This window comes from Dendrobates tinctorius, unplaced genomic scaffold (assembly GCF_039654945.1).
Source record: "Dendrobates tinctorius isolate UK_male_01 unplaced genomic scaffold, ASM3965494v1 ptg000232l, whole genome shotgun sequence".
NCBI lineage: Eukaryota > Metazoa > Chordata > Amphibia > Anura > Dendrobatidae > Dendrobates > Dendrobates tinctorius.
Genome location: NW_027361899.1, coordinates 7,468,652 through 7,483,312, shown reverse-complemented (window position 1 = coordinate 7,483,312; position 14,661 = coordinate 7,468,652). Strand labels below are relative to the sequence as shown.

General features: G+C 45.7%; 1 protein-coding gene across 4 annotated transcripts in view; it reads right to left on the bottom strand.

The window, feature by feature from the left end:
* The window catches only part of DAAM2 (dishevelled associated activator of morphogenesis 2), a 216,448-nt gene that overhangs the window by 161,092 nt on the left and 40,695 nt on the right, over positions 1–14,661 (bottom strand). For all 4 annotated transcript variants that reach the window (XR_012222650.1, XM_073556296.1, XM_073556294.1 and 1 more), the window contains exon 2: positions 9,004–9,206. Coding sequence is in view for 3 of the 4 variants with exons in the window: in XM_073556294.1 (XP_073412395.1) it covers positions 9,004–9,206 (203 nt within the window). In the remaining variant the exon portion in view is untranslated. The remainder of the gene's footprint in view (positions 1–9,003; positions 9,207–14,661) is intronic.

Sequence of the window (14,661 nt, the reverse complement as noted above, 5' to 3'; positions counted from 1 at the left end):
CTCCAGCTCAAAAATATTTCCAGAATCCATCCTTTCCTCAACCCTCACTCTACCAAAATGCTTCTGCACGCCCTCATCATCTCCCGCTATGACTACTGCAACACTCTCCTCTGTGGCCTACCATCTAACACTCTCGCTCCCCTCCAGTCCATCCTTATTTCTGCTGCGCAACTAATTCATGTCTCTCCTCGCTATTCCTCCACTTCTCCTCTTTGCAAATCTCTTCACTGGCTCCCATTCCCTCAGCATATCCAGTTTATACTACTAACACTGACCTACAAGACCATCTATAACCTGTCTCCTCCCTATATCTCTGAACTAATCTCCCGATACCTTCCCTCAAGTAATCTCCGGTCATCCCAAGACCTCCTACTCTCCTTCACACTTATTCGTTCCTCACCCAATCACCTCCAAGACTTCTCCCGAATATCCACCATCCTCTGGAATTCTTTGCCCCAACACGTCCAGTTATCCAACAAATTTGGATCCTTCAGACAGAACCTGAAAACCCACCTCTTCAAGAAAGCTTACCACCTGTAATGACCACGCGGCCAACTCACCACCGCCGGAGCTGCTGCAAGCCCTGACCCACTGTCTCCTTCCCCACCATCCTGTAGCATGTAAGCCCGCAAGGGCAGGGTCCTCTCTCCTCTGTACCAGTCTCTCATTGTTAGTTTACTGTAAGTGATATCTGTAACTTTGTATGTAACCCCTTCTCATGTACAGCACCATGGAACCAATGGCGCTATATAAATAATAATAATAATACAGGAAAGATATAGATCTTTGTACCGTGTTAGCCAGTAGATAGAAAAATATTCAGGATTGAGAGTCCTCAGTGGTTGATACCTTTTAATGGCTAACTGAAAAGATGGTAACACATTGCAAGCTTTCGAGACTACTCAGGTCTCTTCATCATTCATTGACTAATACAACATCTGAAGAGTCACATATTTATGCACAATTCAGCACAGAAAAAATGCAATAGATAAGACAAGTGACGTGAAGCAGAACTATCAATATGGGAGAGGGAGAAACATAAATATAAACATTGGACCAGTTCATAGATAAGGAGTCCGGATGTTTTATGGTCCTCTGACTACAAGATCCCAGGTACTCTCAGCTGCATCACATCTAATGGGGTGTACTTAATTATTTGTACTAAATGTCCAACTGGGGGTCTGTATGTGGGGGAGACCGGGCAAAAGCTTAGAACAAGGATGAATGCGCATCGTCACACAATAAGAGAAAAAAGAATGGATCTACCTGTGGCCAAACATTTCTGTATCCCTGATCACAGCAGCGTGGATATGAAATTACTGGTATTGAAAGGTAACTTCAATTCTCAGAGAGAGAGACGAGTTTGGGCGTACAAATTTATGATGACCTTTGACACTCTCAGTGCTGGAATGAATGTGTCGCATGGATTTATGTCTTTTTACATCAATTAAGGAATTTCCTTTTAAAACCTTGTGGGGGCTTCACAACACAGAACTAGACCCCAATCAGATGACCATAAAACATCCAGACTCCTTATCTATGTACTGGTCCAATATTTATGTTTCTCCCTCTCCCATATTGATAGTTCTGCTTCACGTCACTTGTCTTATCTATTGCATTTTTTCTAGGCTGTATTGTGCATAAATATGTGACTTCAGATTTTGTATTAGTCTAGCCTGATGAAGAGACCTGAGTAGTCTCGAAAGCTGCAATGTGTTACCATCTTTTCAGTTAGCCATTAAAAGGTATTAACCACTGAGGACTCTCAATCCGGAATATTTTAATAATAATAATGCACCATAGTTTTCACGCATATTCCCAATGTAATAAGAAGATAGAAAGGTTTCCATTTTCTGCCTCTTTATTCTCATACGAAAATCTTTGCAGCGGTCGGTATAGCGGCGCCATAACAGCACGATGGCGGTAGATACGTCGCCCAGTCCCTGGTCTGTATTTAATAATGACATTAATGATGTTGCGGATAGTTTTCATATTTGATGCTTTGCGCTCATATAATTCAGATTTTATCTCATCTCCGTATAGATATTCCCTCGAGGTCTTGGAAGAAGCAGCTATTTTTAATGGTGAAGTTTACACACCCCATGCGAAAGAGCCAAAGTGAAAAACCCGGATCTGCCGGGAGCCGCTCTGGATGGGAATGCCACATGACAGCAGCAAACAAAACAGGAAAAAAGAAGATAAAATCCCAGAGAAATGCAGCAGAGCCGAGCGCTGGGGCGACTGACAGGAGTGTGCCGGGGGGCGACACAAGGACAAACTGCGGTGACCAGTTACATCATTATTAGAAGGTCTGTACATGCTTAAAGGGCCAGTCCTATAATCATCTCCACAGCAAACAGGGCACAGAATCCCAAGGTATAACGGGATATTCTTTGTTTTACATTAATAAAGTTACATCTTTGTGTATTGAGGTTCTGTGTAATTTTATACACTTATTTTGTGGTTTTTTTTTTACATCCAAAGGCTAAAAAAAAAAACCTCGACCTGCCCACACAGCTGTCACTGCTGAGGGGTTGTCACAATTGTATCCAGTCCAGACACCTCTATGTCTCCTGAGATTGATACCTTGTCTCACAGACGGTTGTCAGGACTGGATGCCATTGATCTGATCCCCCTCTATAGACAGTGTGGTAGCCGAGATCTATCAGTGACGCCCCAGTGCCGCCTGCGGTGCCAGTCACCGTCCATGTCTCCTCTATTCATGGGAAGCAATATGGCCGCCTGCTGATATGAGGCAGAGAGGACCCTCGGGATCATCCGCTCAGTCTGCTGTCTGCCAGAATGCTGTGTTATGGGCGACAGTCCTGCCAGCGAGCATGGTGGACTCAGGGGGCAGAGCGGGGATTGTGCCTGGCAGTCTCTACACTAGATGTCAGGCCGTGATATCGGCTCCTCTCCACGTGCCGATGCCACCGAGAGAGGAAGGACAAGAGCACAAGACCCAGCCTGGAGCAATGTTCACAAAGTGCCAGGAGGCACCGCCGCCTCGTAATGAAGGAGACACAGGTCCGGGAATAGGAGGGCACAATGCATGGAAATGACTGGCACTGATAATAAGCATGCACAGCAGAGAGGAGTGACATCATCATGCTGCAGTGACATCACTAATGACATCATTCGGCAGTGACATCACTAATGACCTCATCATGCTGCAGTGACATCACTAATGACATCATCATTCTGCAGTGACATCACTAATGACAATTCTGCAGTGACATCACTAATGACATCATTCTGCAGTGACATCACTAATGACATAATTCTGCAGTGACATCACTAATGACATCATTCTGCAGTGACATCACTAATGACATCATTCTGCAGTGACATCACTACTGACATCATTATGCAGTGACATCACTGATGACATCATTCTGCAGTGACATCACTACTGACATCATTCTGCAGTGACATCACTACCGACATCATCATTCTGCAGTGACATCACTAATGACATTCTGCAGTGACATCACTACTGACATCACCATTCTGCAGTGACATCACTACTGACATCATTCTGCAGTGACATCACTGATGACATCATTCTGCAGTGACATCACTACTGACATCATTCTGCAGTGACATCACTACTGACATCATTCTGCAGTATCACTAATGACATCATTCTGCAGTGACATCACTAATGACATCATCATTCTGCAGTGACATCACTACTGACATCATCATTCTGCAGTGACATCACTACTGACATCATTCTGCAGTGACATAACTGATTACATCATTCTGCAGTGACATCACTGATGACATTGTCATTCTGCAGTGACATCACTGATGACCTCATCATGCTGCAGTGACATCACTAATGACATCATCATTCTGCAGTGACATCACTAATGACAATTCTGCAGTGACAACACTAATGACATCATCATTCTGCAGTGACATCACTAATGACATAATTCTGCAGTGACATCACTAATGACATAATTCTGCAGTGACATCACTAATGACATCATGCTGCAGTGACATCATCATTCTGCAATAACATCACTAATGACATCATCATTCTGCAGTGACATCACTAATGACATCACCATTCTGCAGTGACATCACTAATGACATCATCATTCTGCAATAACATCACTAATGACATCATTCTGCAGTGACATCACTAATGACATCATCATTCTGCAGTAACATCACTAATGACATCATCATTCTGCAGTAACATCACTAATGACATCACCATTCTGCAGTGACATCACTAATGACATCATCATTCTGCAATAACATCACTAATGACATCATCATTCTGCAATAACATCACTAATGACATCACCATTCTGCAGTAACATCACTAATGACATCATTCTGCAGTGACATCACTAATGACATCATTCTGCAGTGACATCACTAATGACATCATCATTCTGCAATAACATCACTAATGACATCATTCTGCAGTGACATCACTAATGACATCATCATTCTGCAGTAACATCACTAATGACATCATCATTCTGCAGTAACATCACTAATGACATCACCATTCTGCAGTGACATCACTAATGACATCATCATTCTGCAATAACATCACTAATGACATCACCATTCTGCAATAACATCACTAATGACATCACCATTCTGCAGTGACATCACTAATGACATCATTCTGCAGTGACATCACTAATGACATCATTCTGCAGTGACATCACTAATGACATCATCATTCTGCAATAACATCACTAATGACATCATTCTGCAGTAACATCACTAATGACATCACCATTCTGCAGTGACATCACTAATGACATCATCATTCTGCAGTGACATCACTAATGACATCATCATTCTGCAGTAACATCACTAATGACATCATCATTCTGCAGTAACATCACTAATGACATCACCATTCTGCAGTGACATCACTAATGACATCACCATTCTGCAGTGACATCACTAATGACATCATCATTCTGCAGTGACATCACTACTGACATCATTCTGCAGTGACATCACTACTGACATCATTCTGCAGTGACATCACTACTGACATCATTCTGCAGTGACATCACTGATGACATCATTCTACAGTGACATCACTGATGACATTGTCATTCTGCAGTGACATCACTGATGACATTGTCATTCTGCAGTGACATCACTGATGACCTCATCATGCTGCAGTGACATCACTAATGACCTCATCATGCTGAAGTGACATCACTAATGACAATTCTGCAGTGACATCACTAATGACATCATCATTCTGCAGTGACATCACTGATGACATTATCATTCTGCAGTGACATCACTGATGACATCATTCTGCAGTGACATCACTACTGACATCATTCTGCAGTGACATCACTACTGACATCATTCTGCAGTGACATCACTACTGACATCATTCTGCAGTGACATCACTGATGACATCATCATAGTAAATACGTTTTGTTGGCGGAGTTTCTGCAGCATAGCCAGGCGCATTCATGACTGCTGAACATACTTTATCTTGCCATTTCTCACAATTTCCAGGTTATTTCCTTTCTCTCAGTGAAACTAAACATTTTTGTTCTCATCCAAAGGCTAAATCCTGTACAGGCCAATTTCTGCTCACAGCTGAGGGTTTGCTTCCATTGCTTCTCACCTGGACAATCCTCTACATTGATACATTGTAACAGACTCTCAGGACAGGGGAGGTTTGTGATTCTTCAGTGTTTCTCCTGTGGGCGATCGTATGTGATGTCACTGCGCTACATGATGATGTCATCAGTGATTTCACAATGCAGTGTGATGACCTCACTATTGATATAACAGGCACTGTTTTAGCAAAACCACCTGTGTGAACACCGCCTTGGTGCAGACTGCGGTTTTCTACTTTGTGATCCATAATGTCATTTTGTCGCCCAGACTTCACTGACTTCTCCATGTAGTTTCTACTGAAGCCTTCACCATGTGATGTTTACCTCGGCGCCCGATAACCCCGGCCGGGGTAAAGCTGGCAACACGGATACAGCAGCACCATTGTGCGGGGTGATGGGGATTCATCACTGCTGACACATGCGAGTATAATGGCCCCTCTGAGCTCTGCAGGGGACGGTGACTGCCTCCGCTATGTCCGAGCATCAGCATTGTAGTGAGCCGGCCCCGGACTCTGCAGCCAACAGACGAGCATTTCACGGTCATTAATCAGTGCTCAGCGCCATTACACCGCAAATAGGAGATTAATGGCATCATTGAAAGCAGCTGTGGGCCGAGGAGAAGCGTCACCCTGCAGTCATCAGCCGTGTCAGTACTATATGGGAAGCAGGGATCCCCGCAGTCACCCCTGGAATATCCACTAATGGCACGGGGCAGACTGCCACGGAGCACACTACCACAGAGACGCCCAAAGCAAACTGTCACAGAGGAGCTGCCCCGATGCACACTGTCACAGAGGAGCTGCCCCGATGCACACTGCCACAGAGACGCCCCGAAGCACACTGCCACAGAGACGCCCCGATGCACACTGCCACAGAGACGCCCCGAAGCACACTGCCACAGAGACGCCCCGATGCACACTGCCACAGAGGAGCTGCCCCGATGCACACTGCCACAGAGACGGCCCGATGCACACTGCCACAGAGGAGCCGCCCCGATGCACACTGCCACAGAGACGCCCCGATGCACACTGCCACAGAGGAGCCGCCCCGATGCACACTGCCACAGAGACGCCCCGAAGCACACTGTCACAGAGGAGCTGCCCCGATGCACACTGCCACAGAGGAGCTGCCCCGATGCACACTGCCACAGAGACGCCCCGATGCACACTGTCACAGAGGAGCCGCCCCGGAGAACACTGCCACAGAGGAGCCGCCCCGGAGAACACTGCCACAGAGGAGCCGCCCCAATGCACACTGCCACAGAGGAGCTGCCCCGATGCACACTGCCACAGAGGAGCCGCCCCGATGCACACTGCCACAGAGGAGCCGCCCCAAAGCACACTGCCACAGAGGAGCCGCCCCAAAACACACTGCCACAGAGGAGCCGCCCCAAAGCACACTGCCACAGAGGAGCCGCCCCGATGCACACTGCCACAGAGGAGCCGCCCCGATGCACACTGCCACAGAGGAGCCGCCCCGATGCACACTGCCACAGAGGAGCCGCCCCGATGCACACTGCCACAGAGGAGCCGCCCCGATGCACACTGCCACAGAGGAGCCGCCCCGATGCACACTGCCACAGAGGAGCCGCCCCGATGCACACTGCCACAGAGGAGCCGCCCCAAAGCACACTGCCACAGAGGAGCCGCCCCGATGCACACTGCCACAGAGGAGCCGCCCCGATGCACACTGCCACAGAGGAGCCGCCCCGATGCACACTGCCACAGAGGAGCCGCCCCGATGCACACTGCCACAGAGGAGCCGCCCCGATGCACACTGCCACAGAGGAGCCGCCCCAAAGCACACTGCCACAGAGGAGCCGCCCCAAAGCACACTGCCACAGAGGAGCCGCCCCAAAGCACACTGCCACAGAGGAGCCGCCCCAAAGCACACTGCCACAGAGGAGCCGCCCCAAAGCACACTGCCACAGAGGAGCCGTCCCGGAGAACACTGCCACAGAGATGCCCCGAAGCACACTGCCACAGAGGAGCCTCCCTGAAGCACACTGCCACAAAGGAGGCACCCTGGAGCACTGTGCCACGGAGGAGCCACCCTGGAGCACCACACAGCACACTGCCACAGAGACGCCCCGATGCACACTGCCACGGAGGAGCCGCCGCAGAGCACTCTGCCACGGAGGAGCCGCCGCAGAGCACTCTGCCACGGAGGAGCCGCCGCAGAGCACTCTGCCACGGAGGAGCCGCCGCAGAGCACTCTGCCACGGAGGAGCCGCCGCAGAGCACTCTGCCACGGAGGAGCCGCCGCAGAGCACTCTGCCACGGAGGAGCCGCCGCAGAGCACTCTGCCACGGAGGAGCCGCCGCAGAGCACTCTGCCACGGAGGAGCCGCCGCAGAGCACTCTGCCACGGAGGAGCCGCCGCAGAGCACTATGCCACGGAGGAGCCGCCGCAGAGCACTCTGCCAAGTAGCATGCCGCCACTGAGAAGCCGCCATGGTAAAAAAGGAAGTGCTGGCAAGCAAATGCCAAACAGAAAAGATGCCCCTAATTGTTCCCAGGTCCGAGGAAAGGATCTGACATGTGAACAGCTCCATAGAATGACATAGGGACAAGTGCTATCTGCGAAAAAAATACAAACGTGAAAAACTGACGTGTGAATGAGGCCTTAATAAACAGGCTGTTAGGGAACCTGCATTTCCAGAAAACTCCTCCCTACAAAGTCCAAGGAACACGTGTTTACTGATTCAGCCAGTATAAATCATCGTTCTCGGCAGCACATCGTCCTGTGTAAGCAGGTCATGTGCTGCCGATAAAATGATGTTCTATTGTGCACATAAGGACTAAACAAGCCAGTAAATGGCCGCGGATTGGTTTGTATATATCAGCTGAGAGGCCGATTAACAGCTGGAATCTGGCGGTGGAAATGGGCCCTTAGGCCACGTTCACACATTCAGTATCCGGTCAGTATTTTACATCAGTATTTGTAAACCAGCCGTGGGTGATAACACAGAAGTGGTGACGCGTTTCTATGACACTTCTCCTCTGATTGTTCCTCTCCTGGTTCTGACTACAAACACTGGTGTAAAATACTGACCGGATCCTGACCGTGTGAACGTGGCCTTAGTCTGTCTCTACTGCTCGTGTGAATGATACCTGTGTCTACTTCTATCACAGTCACCATCTTCTGTAGAAAGTGACCTAAGCCCCTGAGAGCGGCCGTGCCGGACGGCGGCCCCCTCGCTGCAGACTGGATCCTGTTCTAGAACAGATTGTACGATCCACAAATCCAATGTCAAGAGAAACTGAGCGCAAAGTAAAATTATAGCTGCCGTGGCGGCACACACAGGTTCACCGCGTGTTACCCTGCCCTGATGTGTCACCACCACGTACAACCGCCCCTCAGTATCAGCCACTTACCACCAGCTCGGAGAACCTGGCATTCAGCTCCTCCGGAGACGGGATCGGCCCTGAGAACTCCAGAAACTGCAGCGGATTATTGTCCTTCAGGTTAATTTCCGGGTGTTCGCTGCTCCCAAAGCAGCAGAGGAAACCCAAAGCATGACGACTCCTCTTGCGGAGAGCCATGGTCGTCATGTACGGTGCTATCTGCTGATCATGATCTACGGGGAAAAACAGATAATGGAGAGAAGTAAGAACCTCAGCCAGCGAGAATCGCTCATATACACATATATACTCCATCACGGCGTCACATGTGATCCAAGGCTTCCTCCAATGTCCGTCTGTCAGTCCCTGCTTCATTGCACAGTTGTGTGATACTAGCGGGAAACCACATCTCAGCAGAGCTCTGCGCCATGTGGCAGCGTTGTGAATGCAGCTCTGGATGCAACTGGAGGATAAGACACATTCTGAGGCAGACATGTCACTGGGGGCCCAAAGGGTCAGGGGGCCACATCCACCTCCAAAACAGGTGGAATTGTACTGCATAGGACCCTCATATTATTCATGCACAGGGGCCTCTTATGTCGGAGTCCGCCAATGGACAAACCGCAACTGAAATCCCCATGACGGTCACTACCGGTCCGTCACTAATACTGGGGTCAGTGCAGAAATACCAGTCCTCTCCAATACTATAGGTGCAAACATTCACTGACACCAGATAACTCAAGTCTTACATTGGCCACCATCACACGCTCATCTCAGCACCGAGCCCAGCAGGAGGCACGGTGGAAGCTCGTCATACAATCAGCTACAAAGGGTTTGGAGCTCAGGGTCCAGGAGTAACAAATGATCAGAGTTTGCTCTGGAAGTAATTCTGTGATATTATCTATGCAATAATTCAAACACAAAACATTCAGATGAGAGGACAGCAGTGATGAGGAGCCCCAGAGCGCTTCATCTCCTGACAGACAGAGGGCAGTGTGGAGTCGCCGTCCCAGTGTAAACACTTCTGATGTGGCATCAGATCTGCAGCTTTAATTCATACAATATGTGCAGAACACGGCGGCTCATAAGACGAGGCAGACAATCACCAGGAGCACTGAACCCAACAGGAAGGAGTAAAACCATTAATAGGAGAAGAAAAAGCAGCAAGTAATCAAAACAATGAAGATTCCTCCAACATGAAGAAAAATTAGAAAAAAGTTAAAAATAATAATTTTCTTCCAACTTCAACAAGAAAACAAGTAATAAAAAGACTGAGCTGTTATAACTGTAACATTAAGAGTTAAATGTCCAGAGTAAAATGGCAACAAGGTAGCGGCATTATATACAAAGTAACGGTATTATTGGCAGAATGCCCAGAGCTATTCACAGAACCACTGTAACCATCAGAGGCCATTCAGCTGTTGGAACTGACACAGTAACTAAATATCTACACTACTGCTTATTACAATAATAGTGTCCCCGAAGTATAATAATAACAACACAACGACTATGATAATGCTACTATATGTAAGAACTACTATAATACTGCCCCCTATGTACAAGAATATAACTACTATAATACTGCCCCCTATGTACAAGAATATAACTACGATAATACTGCCCCTATGTACAAGAATATAACTACTATAATACTGCTCCTATGTACAAGAATATAACTACTATAATACTGCTCCTATGTACAAGAATATAACTACTATAATACTGCTCCTATGAACAAGAATATAACTACTATAATACTGCCCCTATGTACAAGAATATAACTACTACAATACTGCCCCTATGTACAAGAGTATAACTACTATAATACTGCTCCCTATGTACAGGAATATAACTACTATAATACTGCACCTATGTACAAGAATATAACTACTATAATACTGCTCCTATGTACAAGAATATAACTACTATAATACTGCCTCTATGTACAAGAATATAACTACTATAATACTGCCCCTATGTACAATAATATAACTACTATAATACTGCCCCTATGTACAAGAATATAACTACTTTAATACTGCTCCTATGTACAAGAATATAACTACTATAATACTGCCCTCTATGTACAAGAATATAACTACTATAATACTGCTCCTACATACAAGAGCATAACTACTATAATACTGCCCCCTATGTTCAAGAATATAACTACTATAATACTGCTCCCTATGTACAAGAATATAACTACTATAATACTGCTCCTATGTACAAGAATATAACTATTATAATACTGCCCCTATATACAAGAATATAACTACTATAATACTGCTCCCTATGTACAAGAATATAACTACTATAATACTGCCCCTATGTACAAGAATATAACTACTATAATACTGCCCCTATGTACAAGAATATAACTACTATAATACTGCCCCTATATACAAGAATATAACTACTATAATACTGCCCCCTATGTACAAGAATATAACTACTATAATACTGCCCCTATGTACAAGAATATAACTACTATAATACTGCTCCTATATACAAGAATATAACTACTATAATACTGCCCCCTATGTACAAGAATATAACTACTATAATACTGCCCCTATGTACAAGAATATAACTACTATAATACTGCCCCTATATACAAGAATATAACTACTATAATACTGCCCCCTATGTACAAGAATATAACTACTATAATACTGCCCCCTATGTACAAGAATATAACTACTATAATACTGCCCCCTATGTACAAGAATATAACTACTATAATACTGCCCCTATGTACAAGAATATAACTACTATAATACTGCTCCTATGTACAAGAATATAACTACTATAATACTGCCCCCTATATACAAGAATATAACTACTATAATACTGCTCCTATGTACAAGAATATAACTACTATAATACTGCTCCTATGTACAAGAATATAACTACTATAATACTGCCCCTATATACAAGAATATAACTACTATAATACTGCCCCTATGTACAAGAATATAACTACTATAATACTGCTCCTATGTACAAGAATATAACTACTATAATACTGCTCCTATGTACAAGAATATAACTACTATAATACTGCTCCTATGTACAAGAATATAACTACTATAATACTGCCTCCTATGTACAAGAATATAACTACTATAATACTGCCCCTATGTATAAGAATATAACTACTATAATACTGCCCCTATGTACAAGAATATAACTACTATAATACTGCCCCTATATACAAGAATATAACTACTATAATACTGCCCCTATATACAAGAATATAACTACTATAATACTGCCCCCTATGTACAAGAATATAACTACTATAATACTGCCCCTATGTACAAGAATATAACTACTATAATACTGCTCCTATGTACAAGAATATAACTACTATAATACTGCTCCTATGTACAAGAATATAACTACTATAATACTGCTCCTTTCTAATGATTGGTAGGCGATTATTTTCGCACTGTGCGGCTTTCTTCGGAGCTATGTGGACGGTCGGTGAAGCGTCTTATTGTGTGACTCTTGCTCGGCAGGCGGTAATCACTGGGAATATTTTCTGACAGGTCGATTGACTTAATTTGACTCTGTTACTACATGGAAACGTCGTAACTTCATTTCCTCGCTTTCCTGTGCTCTTCGCTCCCCATCAGCGTTTATGTGAAGAGACTTTTTCCGCATCAGTAGTTTCGATATTTAAAGAGCACTTGTCACGTTGGTGTTTTCGGAGCATTCCTGTAAGGTATTTTTTCCTTTAATTGCCGGTGTCTCCTTATATAAGTGGCAAATGCTGGCAGTAAGAATGGATCCTTAAGGCGAACAGTCCGCACTCCCAGCTCATACACTGTAACAAATCCTCAGCGGTGGTGAGATTATTAGTTGAGGAAAGATTTTCACTAATCGGAGACATTTTTTATTACTGATCACCGATGACCTATCCTAGGGTCAGGTTCACACGTGACAGATTATTCCACCACAAATCCACGGCAAAACTGCAAGAAAGTCTCCCTCGGTGCCCACGACCATTCCTGCTACTAATTCCACAGTGGATTTTACCTGCGCCAATCCGCCATGAATCCACAGCTTTTCCAGAGCGTTTGGACCTTCAGAGCGAAACCTTTTCCTGTAGATTTAGAAACTGGAGCTAAATCCAGAACTGCAGCTACGTGCGGCTTCTCTTTGTTGGGATGAGATGATGTCGGTGACATTTTCCTGCTCCGTTCTGTAAACAGCCTCTGGATTCATGTCTGACATTTACACAATCTCTTACAGGGCTGCTTAGCATAATGGGTCCATACACACATCCATCCCACAACCATCTGCAGCAGGCATTATAAATCACTCGCAGAGCGCGGAGGATCCGGGGATCGCTCGAGTCTCATGGATCTAAGCCATTAATAAGCGATTACCTATCCGTGTAATGACATGGTAACTAATGCAACTCCCACGGTCACGGAATCTGGAGCAGCGAAGGTGGCTTTGTTTTGTGATGCAATGGCTACTATGCCAAATGTTTAGGGGGCACAACTCCTGATTGTGGAGACCACCCAACAGGCAAGGTGACATACAGGCCAGGCAATGCTCCCTGGGAAAAGGTATGCAAATTAGCTCTAGTCCAGGACAAAGGAAGCTGACACTAAAGTGTTACCTATAGGAGGAGGCTTATAAGTCAATGATGCTTTAAATAGCCTTGTTCTATTAGGCCAAAGCAAAAACTCTTGCATAAAGATACATCCATCCACAGGCAGCTCTATCTCCTCCAAAAGGAAGAGACTCACATGCACAGGCAGCTCTATCTCCTCCAAAAGGAAGAGACTCACATGCACAGGCAGCTCTATCTCCTCCAAAAGGAAGAGACTCACATGCACAGGCAGCTCTATCTCCTCCAAAAGGAAGAGACTCACATGCACAGGCAGCTGTATCTCCTCCAAAAGGAAGAGACTCACATGCACAGGCAGCTGTATCTCCTCCAAAAGGAAGAGACTCACATGCACAGGCTCACATGCACAGGCAGCTGTATCTCCTCCAAAAGGAAGAGACTCACATGCACAGGCAGCTCTATCTCCTCCAAAAGGAAGAGACTCACATGCACAGGCAGCTCTATCTCCTCCAAAAGGAAGAGACTCACATGCACAGGCAGCTGTATCTGCTCCAAAAGGAAGAGACTCACATGCACAGGCAGCTCTATCTCCTCCAAAAGGAAGAGACTCACATGCACAGGCAGCTCTATCTCCTCCAAAAGGAAGAGACTCACATGCACAGGCAGCTCTATCTCCTCCAAAAGGAAGAGACTCACATGCACAGGCAGCTCTATCTCCTCCAATGAAAAAGGTACATCCATCGGCACTGTAATATAGGCACTATATGGCACTGACATCAGCGGTAGTCACTGAGGCTGCGCAGACTTCCTGCCTGACCAACGGTGAACTGACAGCATGGGAAAATGTTTAGAAACTTTCTCACGTTAATCAGTTCATCTCTGGTCAGGCGGGGAGGCTGCGCAGGCAGCTTCTCAGTCATTCCTCCATGGTTTACAGCCGGGCCAATCACATTAGCACCACTCCCAGATGTAAACTATTTAACCCCTTCAGATGGATTGCAGCGTGGGACATGAATGTATGGCGGACAGGTATGGGATATTGTTGCTTTTTTATTTTGGATTTTTTACAGGAGAACGATGGCTTCGATTGGATTGGGAGCGAA